We start from the raw sequence: 13,302 nt of genomic DNA, 5'->3' as shown, positions 1-13,302 counted from the left end.
TCATCATCACTGTGTATTTGAGTTCCTGTCTATGATCAGTTCAGTGTCCGGTATTGTTTGTGTGTTATGTTGCACGCTGTTACACTCTGTTCACCTGCTTTTGGAATAAACCTCGTTTACACTCCTATCCACGTTCGTCTGCTTGCTTCATCTGCCTAGTCGTGACAGAATACCGGACCGTAAACTAAAGAACGCGTTTGTATATTTTCTTCTTTTTTTTCCGTTTTCGAGTTCAGTGTTTTTGTTCCGTATTCACCCCTGCTTGCACCATGGACCTCCCAGCGGTAAGACTCATGTGCCTTGAGCAGGGAGAACGCTCCCTCGAGGAACACTTGATAGAATTCTTGGATCTTGCTCATCTGACCACCTTCCCGGACGACTGCCTGTGCACATTCCTGAAAGTTGGACTCAACGCTGCCACATGTGCACAGTTGTCCGGGGAAGTTCCTCGAGGGAGCTTCTCAGCATATGTGGAGTGGGTGCTGGCGTCCTGCGGATCTGCGTTCACCGTTGAGGATACCGCCAGTCCCACTTCCCATCCAGCGCCCAGCCCAGAGCTTCCTGCACCGCTGGTCCCGTCCAGCCCAGAGCTTCCTGCACCGCTGGTCCCGTCCAGCCCAGAGCTTCCTGCACCGCTGGTCCCGTCCAGCCCAGAGCTTCCTGCACCGCTGGTCCCGTCCAGCCCAGAGCTTCCTGCACCGCTGGTCCCGTCCAGCCCAGAGCTTCCTGCACCGCTGGTCCCGTCCAGCCCAGAGCTTCCTGCACCGCTGGTCCCGTCCAGCCCAGAGCTTCCTGCACCGCTGGTCCCGTCCAGCCCAGAGCTTCCTGCACCGCTGGTCCCGTCCAGCCCAGAGCTTCCTGCACCGCTGGTCCCGTCCAGCCCAGAGCTTCCTGCACCGCTGGTCCCGTCCAGCCCAGAGCTTCCTGCACCGCTGGTCCCGTCCAGCCCAGAGCTTCCTGCACCGCTGGTCCCGTCCAGCCCAGAGCTTCCTGCACCGCTGGTCCCGTCCAGCCCAGAGCCGCCTTCGCCGCTGGTCCCCTCCAGCCCAGAGCCGCCTTCGCCGCTGGTCCCCTCCAGCCCAGAGCCGCCTTCGCCGCTGGTCCCATCCAGCCCAGGACCGCCTTCGCCGCTGGTCCCATCCAGCCCAGGACCGCCTTCGCCGCTGGTCCCATCCAGCCCAGGACCGCCTTCGCCGCTGGCCCCGGTCAGCTCAGAGCCCTCTTCGCCGCTGGTCCCGTCCAGTCCAGACCCGTCTTTGCCGCTGGTCCTTTCCAGTGCTGACCTCCCCAAGAAAATTTTGGGGGGGGGCAATAAGTCCTCTGAGGGGATCGTGGAGGCCCTTCCGACACGGTTCCCATGGCCGCCCGAAGGGTCCACACCGCCATGGCCGCCCGAAGGGTCCACACCGCCATGGCCGCCCGAAGGGTCCACACCGCCATGGCCGCCCGAAGGGTCCACACCGCCATGGCCGCCCGAAGGGTCCACACCGCCATGGCCGCCCGAAGGGTCCACACCGCCATGGCCGCCCGAAGGGTCCACACCGCCATGGCCGCCCGAAGGGTCCACACCGCCATGGCCGCCCGAAGGGTCCACACCGCCATGGCCGCCCGAAGGGTCCACACCGCCATGGCCGCCCGAAGGGTCCACACCGCCATGGCCGCCCGAAGGGTCCACACCGCCATGGCCGCCCGAAGGGTCCACACCGCCTGAACGTCCTGCTCCGCCCTGGCCGCCTGCTCGTCCTGCTCCGCCCTGGCCGCCTGCTCGTCCTGCTCCGCCCTGGCCGCCTGCACGTCCTGCTCCGCCCTGGCCGCCTGCACGTCCTGCTCCGCCCTGGCCGCCTGCACGTCCTGCTCCGCCCTGGCCGCCTGCACGTCCTGCTCCGCCCTGGAGGCTTCCTGCTCCAGATCGGCCACCCCTTCATCAGCCTCCAGGGCGCCCACCCCCCCACCCCTTTGTTGTTCTACGGCGCGAGGTCGCGCCTTGTTGAAGGGGGGCGTTATGTCACAGTCTTCGTCTGCACCTGTCTGTTTTAGTCTGCACTACACTTCCCAGAATCCCTTGTCTCCACACCTGAACTCACTCCCTCAATTATCCACCCGTTCATCGTCATCATCTGTGTCACCTGTCTTCACCTGTGTTTCCTTGTCTGTTTCCCGCCACCAATCTGTTACCATGGACACTGATCACTTCCTCACAGCTGCCTGTCTTTTGTATTCATCATCACTGTGTATTTGAGTTCCTGTCTATGATCAGTTCAGTGTCCGGTATTGTTTGTGTGTTATGTTGCACGCTGTTACACTCTGTTCACCTGCTTTTGGAATAAACCTCGTTTACACTCCTATCCACGTTCGTCTGCTTGCTTCATCTGCCTAGTCGTGACACAAATACTGTATCAATCGTTTTTGTTCACACAATAAAATTACATCATGCAAGTCAACAACCAGAGAAACAGAATGAAAGATCACACTCTGCACAATACTTTAAAACGAACCAAAGACGAGGACAAGGAAAGGACTGGGTGATTAAGCTAAAACAATTATATTTCAATATTTTTCTACCAATACTTGACAGTATTCTCGTAACTGTTGGCAGTTTTTGACCCAGAAAGCGTATTGCATTATGTTTTTATTAACTTACTAGCAGTAAAGTTTACTGTAGTTATGTGGGCGCTCAGTTTTCTTCTGTAATTCTGGCCAAAAACTCACGTTATTAAAGACAAGGTGCAACGCACAGGCTACTTCAGTATTGGCTATGACTCGATGACAAATGCTAGACTAAGACTCTCTTCTTCACTCCTCAAATACATAAACCATTAGCCTTTTTATTTATATATTGTTTCTTGAGTAAAGAAAATGCTGTACATATGCAAACAACCAGTTCTTTATTTACCCGTACATTCCAAACAGGCAGAGACGGTCCAAACTGTAGTGTCTTTTGAATAATGACTCGAACTGGATAGATACAGTATGGTTCTTTACTTTCTTTTAAACAACGTTATACATACAACCCATTGGCTCTTCATTGTCGCCCTCTCGTGACATCATATCACTTGCGCCAACCTAGAACACCATAGCAATAACACCACACAAACTGCGTGCGGCACTACATTCACGATTGAGTTACAAGGTTTTACATTTTTTTGCGGATCCAATGGAATTGGATTTCTGCCCTACAAAACATATACCTCAATATTTATGTATTTTCTATGAATATGTATACGATTTTTTTCCCCAATCAAAGGAACCAAGGAGCAACTGCAGTCAATTTATTATTTATTTATTTTTAAACTTTTTTACTTCATATATTTTTAATCAAGTCATGTTTTCTCACACTATTAACAAAAAAGATAATTAATCATTTTCTTTTTATATGATTACCTATAATATAATAATTATAATATAATACTCCTAAAATATATAAAAAATACTCCTAAAATTAATTTAACACTAAAAGTGATATATACCTATATATGTTTTTTACATTTTAATTTATAAAAAATACCACACAGGGACTTTTGTCCATATTTTTTGAGTGAGGATGCATCTCAAACTCAAAAGTCATGACAAAAGGAGTAAGGACACAATCTTTAGGAAACTTAAAGGGTCATATGATGGTTCTAAAAAGAACATTATTTTGTGTATTTGGTTTAATGCAATGTCTTTATGTGGTTTTAGGTTTTAAAAAAAGTAATTATTTTACACATACCGTACATTATTGTTGCTCCTCTATGCCCCACCTTTCTAAAACGAGTCGATTTTTACAAAGCTCATCGTTCTGAAAAGCGCGGTGTGCTCTGATTGGCCAGTGATCCAGTGCATTATGATTGGCCCGAATACCTTAAGCTTGTGACGGAAATGTCACGTCCCTAACCATATTTGGATCATCAGCTCCCAAAGCAATAATGACAGGTGATAATGAAGATACTACCTTATCAATTCAAGCCCGAATCTGAACTGGAAAATGCATATGACCAAGCTGATTGATCAACTTTGCCAGCGCGACTGGACCAGAACATATCAGATTGGTAAGGTTTTATTTCATTGGGGACATAATTACTAATTATAACGACTTGTACTGTCTTTTTACGGGGGTTAGGACACTATGTAAACATAAAACTATGTCTGCATTTGTGATCATAGAAACAACATAGAAGAGCTACTCTATACTGCTCAAAACTCAAGTTTGAATAGTCCGTAGTAAATTCTTAAAATATGAAAACATACTTACAGGCTGTGTCTGAGAGTCAGAAGCGCCAGAATGTACTTGCAAAGATGGAATTGCCCCATGTTTTAGAATCAGCCTTTGTGCACAGCCGACCTTGTACTCTCCCAGGTTCTGGAAACAGTCCTACGGAAAATGCGCAGCACACAGTCGAGTATTTTGGTTGTACTGTTCTGGAACAGTGTTGTAAATAAAGCTTAACTACTGTTTTCTAATTGTGTCCTCTTTTGGAAGGCCAAACAAATTAGTTTGGCTTTCTCAACAAAAAGCAAAGCGTCTCCACGACATGGCCACTACAATAATACAGTGAGAATAAAATTTACGCCTTCTTTCTTTGCGTATACATTTGGGCGGTGTTGTGAAACTCTGCCCCCACAGACTGACGTAGATTTGTGTTTGAATGAAGCGTTTTAGGAAGGCTTGTATTCTTTTACAAAGAATATCTCTTTGGGTTTGAGACTTTGAGCTAAAGAAAAGGGAAAACAAGAAATCGCATCGTATGACCCCTTTAATAGCCAAAAAATGCACATTAACAACAATGCAATATTTACAATCTTCCTTAAATATACAATATATATTTCGTCCAGACCTAGACTAGGACACATTAGTGTTGTTGCCATGTCCCAGGTAGCCCTAGATCCAGTAATGAGATCAGCCAATCTGGTGAGGGGAAATATGGGCACCAGAGGTTGAAAAATGCACAAGGCTTCCGGGATTCACCGAGCTCAGAACAGCTGAGTCCTGTTTAATCTCCATCTCTCCTTTTTAAAACCACTCAGCTTCAAAATGGCCACCAAAGCGACGGGAATCAGAAAAGCTGAGGTATCCTGTCTTAAATCATTACTGCTCTGTGGCACTTAGTCTTAAAAGACTGGTGATCTCTCACATTAACTGCACTTCCCCTCGAGTGACTAAAACACCATCCAGTTTGTAAATCACACCAATTGACAAGCAGAAAACAAAATCTTCCTGTCACGCACACTGCTGAATCCCTATAGGTGACAATTATATTAGTGTTTGTACATAAATCAACTGAAAAGACAAATGCACACTGATTTCCTGACAGAAGTGATAGAAGAAGACCAGTCATGATAATGGCCAATGTAACACACAGACCTACATATCAACCACAAGATGTTCTCAACATTTCACTTACGACTGCAAGCCATAATGTCATTATCATTTCATTTGCTGATATTAGCAAGAAAACTAGTTTAACCACTGCACGAATACATCAACAGAACTGTCAGCGACAACTGTGCCCCAAGTGTCACTGGGACTAAAGCATGAACAGGAAGGCATAAACAGAAATGTAATAGCGAAAGCATTTGCAGTGATGATCTCTAAGAGAAGACAAGTGAGGCTGCGGTAAGACATTGTGTCAAAATGAACTTAACACTTCAAGTAATCAAATGAAAGTTTAAATATAGCCTACTTCAATTAAAATATTAGTAAATACACACACACTGCCGACTAAAAAAAAGTTGATGTTTGAATTTAAATAGGCAAATGCTTAAGAGTCTATGATTGGATCATTAATACAGTGATCATTATGTTTCTAGCATGTTATGTTTGGGGACAGTTCTTCCAACCCTAATTGATGGAGTGTGTAGCTTTTTATTTCTTAAACAACCATGTAAGAAGACACATCATGGCCACATTTCAGGATGACAAGCCAAGATTCATCAGGGTCAAATTGTGAAAGTTCAGTCCTTAAATTCATTGAAAGTCTTTGGGATGTGCTGGAGGAGACTTTACAGAGTGCTTGACTTTTGCATTGTCAATCCAAGATCTTGACTATATATATATGCATGTATGTATATATAGTCACTTGACCTACTACAGTCTTCTATTGACATTCATTAACATGTCAGCCTTCCAGGAAAAATCCTCATGGAACGCCACTGAGAAACTGATAAATGTTTCAGAAAGCTCAACACTAAAGGTCTCAGATGAATTTACCTGAAACATCCTGATAAAGACGACAGATGCACATCCGCTCTGTGAAATCCTTGCAGACCATGTGCAGTATGATGAGTAAATGAATGTGCAGCTTTATCGCTTTATCTTTCGTCTGTGTTATCACAGTCTGTTATTGCTGCACAAAAGTGCAAGAGCGGAAGGCAGGCCACTCAAGGGTCAATTTGAACAGCAGCAAAAAAATTGCGTTCTCTGACCTTCCCATACATTGAACAAATCTCTGCCAGCCATTGTCACATCCAAATCCCTCACACTGCCAGATTCAATCCACCTAGATCATAATCTGTCCACCCCAATTGGCTCCAACAGGAGATTCTGTCACCGAATAACACAATCCACCACATTCAAAATCAGCTTTTATTCCCCGGCAAAAAACAAAGAACTGACCGCCTTAAGCACTTATGCTTATTATGATTATCTGTCCTCTAATACATTGAGACTAATAGGCTTTGTGGCTATAATTTTCACACTCCCCTGCTCATAATAATACCGCAAATGCCACTCGGTTTGTATTTATAACGCCATATGCGGCCGTTTATTGGATTGGAAAATGTGTAAAGTTATTCCATTTAATGTTTTATTTTGTATTTGTCTTATAGTGCATCATATTAACTTATTCAATATTGCCGTTTTATGGCTTTTGACTTCACAACAGCCAAACTTTTTGAACAGAATTTAAACAACTAAGCAACACATGTATGCACTGAATTATTATCGCAATATATAAAATTAAGAGCCATTCATTATAAAAAAATTATCTCACAAAATGAAACTTGTTAGCTTTAAAACGCTAAAATAACTTAAATGTGGTTGTTAAATTACGAATATATATAAAAATATAAGATCCAAATTATACAAAAATATGTCCCATAGTAATGGTATGGTACTTTGGCATACTATAATACTGAATAATTACTATACTCATTTTAAGGGTGAGCGATATGACCAAGTTCTTATTTCACGATATGAGAGATTTTATTTCACGATAACGATACCGTATATATCACAATCGGTTTTTTTTTATCTCATTCATGTAATCAAAAATAAGAAAAAATAAGCTAATTACAAATAATAGGACAAATACAATATAACAAAAATATGAATTAAACTAAGTTTTTCAGGTGCAATAGGTACTTGTTTAACTTGTAGTTAGAATTAGTGCAGAAATGTAATAATCAAATGTAAAAACTAAACTATTGCATAGTCTTCACTGTATGAATTAAATACAAGTTTGTTCTTATTAAAGCTAAAAAAAAGTTGTTCAGTCAAGAGCTATCAAGTTATTTTCTCTTTTGTTTGATTCACATTAACGACACTTTTTTACATCGATCACATCCCAAATTCGCAATCGCCATCTTAGAGAGTCAGCTTTCTGTGTGCGCAGTTTGGCAGTGTGCCAGTCATTCATGCATTTCATCACACTGAAGTGTCAATAATGCTACACTCTAAAAAATGCTGGGTTGTTACAACCATTGGGTTAAAATTTTCAATTAGATTTTTAACCCAACGTTTGGGTTTGTCCATATTTTACCCAAAATTGGGTTGAAACAACCCAGCATTTTTTAAAGTGTATTTATTTACATAACTGCGGTACACACGATATAGCACAATCTCTAACAATAGACATTTTATACCCTGGTAACTATATCGGCGTACCACCCAGCACAAAAACTCATTTACTATAGTACTCTATGGTACCTTGGTTTACCATAGTATTTTCTTGTTAGTTACAATTATATATATAAAATAATGCTTCCAAACTTTTGACAGGTACTGTATGAATGCGATGGCACACATGCTCCAGTCAAGTTGAGCTATGGTCTGCCTGCTGTTCCTGTTTTCCTTTTCTTCCCACAAATTCCCTGTCGCCTCTCTACCGCCTCTGTCAATAAAAATAGCACAATCCCCCAAAAATAAAAGCTGTAAAAACTGCTGACTCTTAAACACAACTGGTCAAGCGGCATCAGTTATATTGTGCTGCAGAATAATAGTGCCTCTTAATATTTGTAATAAAATCTTGTTCTGCTCTTCCTTGCACGTGTCTGCTTACACTAATCCATCCAATTGGGAAAGTGAACAAGATGTTCAGCATGTTTTACCCTTAATACAAAGTGTGGAAAAAGTGGTGGAACTGTCATTTCAAGTGCCTTTTGTGTTATTCAGGTTGACTAAAGATGGATTTAAGTCTTTTTTAGGCAATCGCAAAAGCGGAGAAGAAATGTCAAACGCAAGATAAATACCAAAAGGTGTGTCTATAGTCCTGAATTAAATAAAGATGGCTTTTGCAAAATGTCAACAGATCTGACCCAGAGCAAATGAGATTGTTTACTTTTATACTCGTCTTAAAAATCATTCCTTATTGTTGAATGTGAGAGGCAAGAGACACATTGGGGATCATCCGAAATATGTCAGAGGTTAAACCAGATAACATTCGCTCCATCACACTGAAAAAACGATCCATGACAGTTTGATATACAGACGCCATCTAGGAGAGCCATTGATGGCCTATAATTATACAACTACTCTTAGAGCGAGCCCCTCGCCTGTGGGACTCCATATATCAGAATTCATACGCGTCCAAATAGCCTCACGATCCTGTGATGGATATCCAGCACAGATAACAGCAGAGAAGGGAAAGCCATATATCTGTAGGGACTTTATAGCTTTCACATCCATCCACTGTCAATGTGCTACAACCAAGGCCAGAAGACTTTATTATGCATACAGGAAGGCTTGACGAGGAATGAGGAACGGCTGAAAGGATAGGGTTGAAATTCTGATAGCATTTCAGGCCACAATAAACACTGAAACACCAGAAAGATGGAAAATGGATGGGTATTAAAAGGGCATTTTTTGAATTCAAGCCACAGTTGATTGATTTAAACCCATTTTTTTTTCCTGGATCAAACCTAAAAAGCCATATGTTATTGTGAGGGAAGATAAACAGCTTTAAGCAGGGTTTTGTCCTTAATACGAGCTGAAAACGCACACGGGAAATGGGAAGCGTTTAAGCTACGTCTACATTAATACATTTGAAAAAGCTTTTTTCTTCTTCTACGTTTTGGCCTTTTTGAAGACGCTATCCAAAGTGGATCATTTAAAAAATGCTGTTTTAGTGTTGTAGTGTGGACAGAGGCATTCGAAAAGGATAACACATATACTGTAGATATCTATGATTATACAGAGATTTGCCAGCTATGCACACTTGCACAGTGTTGCCAAAGATTATGTTATTAATGTTACTTTGTACAATCTTCACATTACATTCCTACAAAGAAGGCAGAAAATGTATTTGCAATTGCTATCCTGCGTGAAAACATTTGCACTTTAGGACTACATGGAATGGTGATTGAGTGTGACCAGGACATATCAGTAAGAAGCGGGATATTTTGATAATAAAATTATTGCACCAAAATAGAGTCAGAGCTTCATTATGTCTGGTCTCCCGATATCATCTCAGTGGGGGGGGTTTGTTTAAAGCAATTAAATAATTAAAAGGGATTTAAGGGAATAAGAAATAGGAATGGTAAAATAAGTTATAGGTCTAGTAATAGCCTATACAGTTGTGAAGTAATCCCTTTGAACTCTTTGCAAATAATATTTTATTTAAAAATATTCACATATTCACTCTCGTTAGTATGTCTAATATGTCACAAAAAAATGTCACATTTAGTTATAAAAAGTTGGTCAAATAAAACAGTCAGTTGTAAAATATGAAATGTTTAGCATATATATTACCACACACGCACTCTTTCACTGTAAAAACTTGTAAAAGCGTTGAAACACACTCATCTTCAGTGAACATTAAGCCCCGCCTTCTTCGATCTGATTGGTCATCATTGTGAAATTGACAAGCACGTCCACAATAACCCGGATAGATTTGAAAACGGAGTTTTCATTTCAAAACGCTCTCTATAGTGTTTTCAAGCGTTTCTCATCCACGCTGAAACGTCGGAAAATGCTAAATTCACCTTACTGCGCATGCGTAAACCCTCATAAAAGCTCACTGAGATGATACAGACATAATCAAGTTATCACGCAATTCTTCTGGCACGATCATTTTATTTAGCTAAATATATTGGCCAAATATGGCCGAAAAATGTGGACCTATCCAATTATTGGGGGGGGGGGGGGGGGGGACTTGTCCCCTTACTGTCTATAATGGTTACGGTCCTGGATTTAAGTATTTTCCGACATTTCATTGCGGATGAGAAACTTTTGGAAAGTGAATATTTTTTTATTTAATGTGGACATAGTTATAAAGGTCTGTTCTCCCACCAAGGATAACTATAACGATTATAGCGAGTCCATACCACAACTATAACGATAACGGCACAGAGAAACAATATCATTGAAATCACTTTCACAACAATTTGTTTTCCAGCTGATGAATGATAAAAACCTTGACAGCCAATCAGAATCCATCCTGCTTTAAAGAGCAAGAGCACTTAAAGCGGCAGATGACAATATCAGCAGTGCATGCTAATAAACAGAATGTTGTCATGTGTTGGTGTAGACACTAATATAGTTCTCATCATAGTTATCTATCTTAGTGTGACAAGCCTTTAGAGTTGTTGCAGCTGTACTGGGGCATACTTATTAAACTAGGGGACACACTAGGTGTCCAGTGTTTTATCCCGTACACACATAATGGCTATGTTCAGTCAAGCGGTAACAGCTTTCATTACAGAACAGCAGGCTTCCAGGTTTTTGGAGGAATGTTTAATTGGCAGCGCCGTGTTTGACAAGCATCCCGAAGAAATGAATTTCAGCCCGCATGTTTGGACTTCCCATCCCCATTGTGTCCAGCACACAATTGGTAAACATCTCTCACATTGTCTTTGTTTGGCCGTGTTGAATTGCTGTGTGCCCGATGGGAGATTGCAGGACAGAAAGCAGACAACTGCTGGGCACGACTTCCCAGATTCTCTAAAGATTAACTCAAGAGATAAAGTATCTGGGTTTCCTCCACATCTACACTTCATCCTGATGAAAAGCTACCCCGGCTGTCAGCAAGTCTGTTCAATTTGCAAATCCTAATAGCTACTACAACTTAAGCAGCTTGACACATTTGAGAGGGAAATGAATTGATAAAACTCTATTTAACTTTAGGTGGCTGCTATCATCCTGTGCTGAGATGAAGTCTGCAAGTTACTGTATAATGGCCACTGCTCATTTTATCAGCTTTATATACAGTACAGGATGGCAAATGTTTCTTACGGTCTTTGAAATCATCAATCCCTCCAGCCCCTTATAGCTAAATGCCCTTTACGTCAAAAGGCTGACAAGCAAATCAATTACCTGGTCTGAAGAACAATTCACGGATGTTTTAGCCTGGAGTTTCCAGCTTAAAGAAACCGACAGTTCACTCAAGAGCGGAAATTCTGTCATTCTTTACTCGTCTCCGTGACGTTCCAAAGCAGAACGAGAAGGAAAGGAGTTTGGCGGGATGTTCACAGTATTCGTTCTCATTCAGTGACAGTGAATGGTGACCAGGAGCTGTCAAGCTCCAAAAATGACAAGATGGAAACATAAAAATTCATAAAATCTTCATGAAAAACAGTAGCCCATCAAACTGTGCACTAAGTCATCTAAAGACATAAGATAAATTCTCTCGAATCCATTTCAAACCTCATTTGTGTAATGTGAATATGTGTATATTTAAATTTGGCATATTGCAATCGGTTAAAGGACGGTTAAAGGTCGAAATATTTGACAACCCTTGGAATATATGTGAACGAGAATGAGATTGGAGCTTCAGAAGAGTTCACACCAAGAACGATAAATGGACAATAACATTGTTTATTAGTAAGTGCGTGCTGCAGTTATGTCGTTTGCCGCTTTAAATGTCCAAGCTCTTTAAAGATGGCTGGATTCTGATTGGCTGTCAATGTTTTTATCTTCATCAGCTGAAAAAAAATCATTCTGAAAATGATTCCCATGATATCGTTCCTCAGTGTCGTTATCGTTATAGCTGTGGTGTGGACGTACTCTTTAAAAAAAAAAAGTGATTTTTATTTTTTAGCGATGCCATAGAAGAACCATTTTTGCTTCTTTAAAGTACCTTTCAGTGAACAGTTCTTAATAACCATACCGAAGAGCCTTTTAATAATATGAAGAACCCTTTTCCCCTATAAAGAACACTTTGTACAATGGAAAGGCTCCATGGATGTTAAAGGTTCCTCATGGAACCATGGATGACAATAAAGAACCTTTACTTTTAAGAGTGCACCTTCTTATTCAAATTATAGTTATCATTAGTTATCGGCCTTAGTCTGAATGGCCCTTTTTATTATAGTGCACAATTTGTGTGGGCTATTTTTATGGCCCTTTTGGTGACCATTCACTTTCATTGCATGCAAAATAGCAATTTCAACTTCCAGAAAGAAAATCATTTTAGTCTGGAAAGACATGAAGGCCAGTAAATAACAACAGGAAAGGAGTTCACTGCAGCTGTTTTTTTTTTTTTCAGTATGTGTGATCGTGTGTGTCTGCAGGGGTGGACTTTAAAGCATAGCACGGGTGGGCCGACAGTGAAGAGATCCCCAGCATTTGAGGAACAAGGAGCTAATGAGTCCATCTGACCATACAATAATGTTACTGTGACTTGTGTGGCCTTTACATAACACTCACACACATACATCACATTGCTAAAGGAAAAGCAAAACATGCAAATCCTTATTTTACCTGTACGCCTGTCTAACAAGACCCGTAAGCCTATTTTTAACTTGCTTTTACAGCTGCACAACGGGCCAGGGGTTTCACCTACTATAAAAAATCAAGGCACAAAGAGCAGCATGAGAAATTACAAATCGTGTCCATCAAAGTCTGAACGCTCCAGCACAGCAGGTGAGCGGTTTTATTCGTCCCATGAGATCCCACCCCTCCCCTCTCACTCCCGCTCCCAAACGAATATTTTATTAATAAACATCAGTCAGAAATGGATGGCAGATGAATTCACGTTGATTAATTAACAACCCCTAAAATAACTTACGCAGCACTAAAGCAAACAAGCCCAGGCAGTTTGATAAACTGGCACGACACTTTTGGTTGTGCAGCGTGATAAAATGACTCAGTTTTACAATGAAGAACTGCCA

General features: G+C 41.6%; 1 protein-coding gene across 13 annotated transcripts in view; it reads right to left on the bottom strand.

Annotated features, from left to right (window-relative positions):
* Nucleotides 1–13,302, bottom strand: part of fibcd1a (fibrinogen C domain containing 1a) — a 153,104-nt gene that overhangs the window by 93,580 nt on the left and 46,222 nt on the right. For 6 of the 13 annotated variants that reach the window (XM_079636975.1, XM_079636970.1, XM_079636971.1 and 3 more), the window contains one exon: nt 4,232–4,351. The exons of the other annotated variants lie outside the window; for them this stretch is intronic. In XM_079636975.1, the coding sequence (XP_079493101.1) occupies nt 4,232–4,351 (120 nt within the window). The remainder of the gene's footprint in view (nt 1–4,231; nt 4,352–13,302) is intronic. 13 annotated transcript variants of the gene reach the window in all.

This window comes from Phoxinus phoxinus, assembly GCF_949152265.1.
Source record: "Phoxinus phoxinus genome assembly, chromosome: 15".
In the NCBI taxonomy this organism is placed as follows: domain Eukaryota; kingdom Metazoa; phylum Chordata; class Actinopteri; order Cypriniformes; family Leuciscidae; genus Phoxinus; species Phoxinus phoxinus.
Note: the sequence above shows the minus strand (reverse complement) of the source record. Positions and strands in the feature narration are given on the sequence as shown.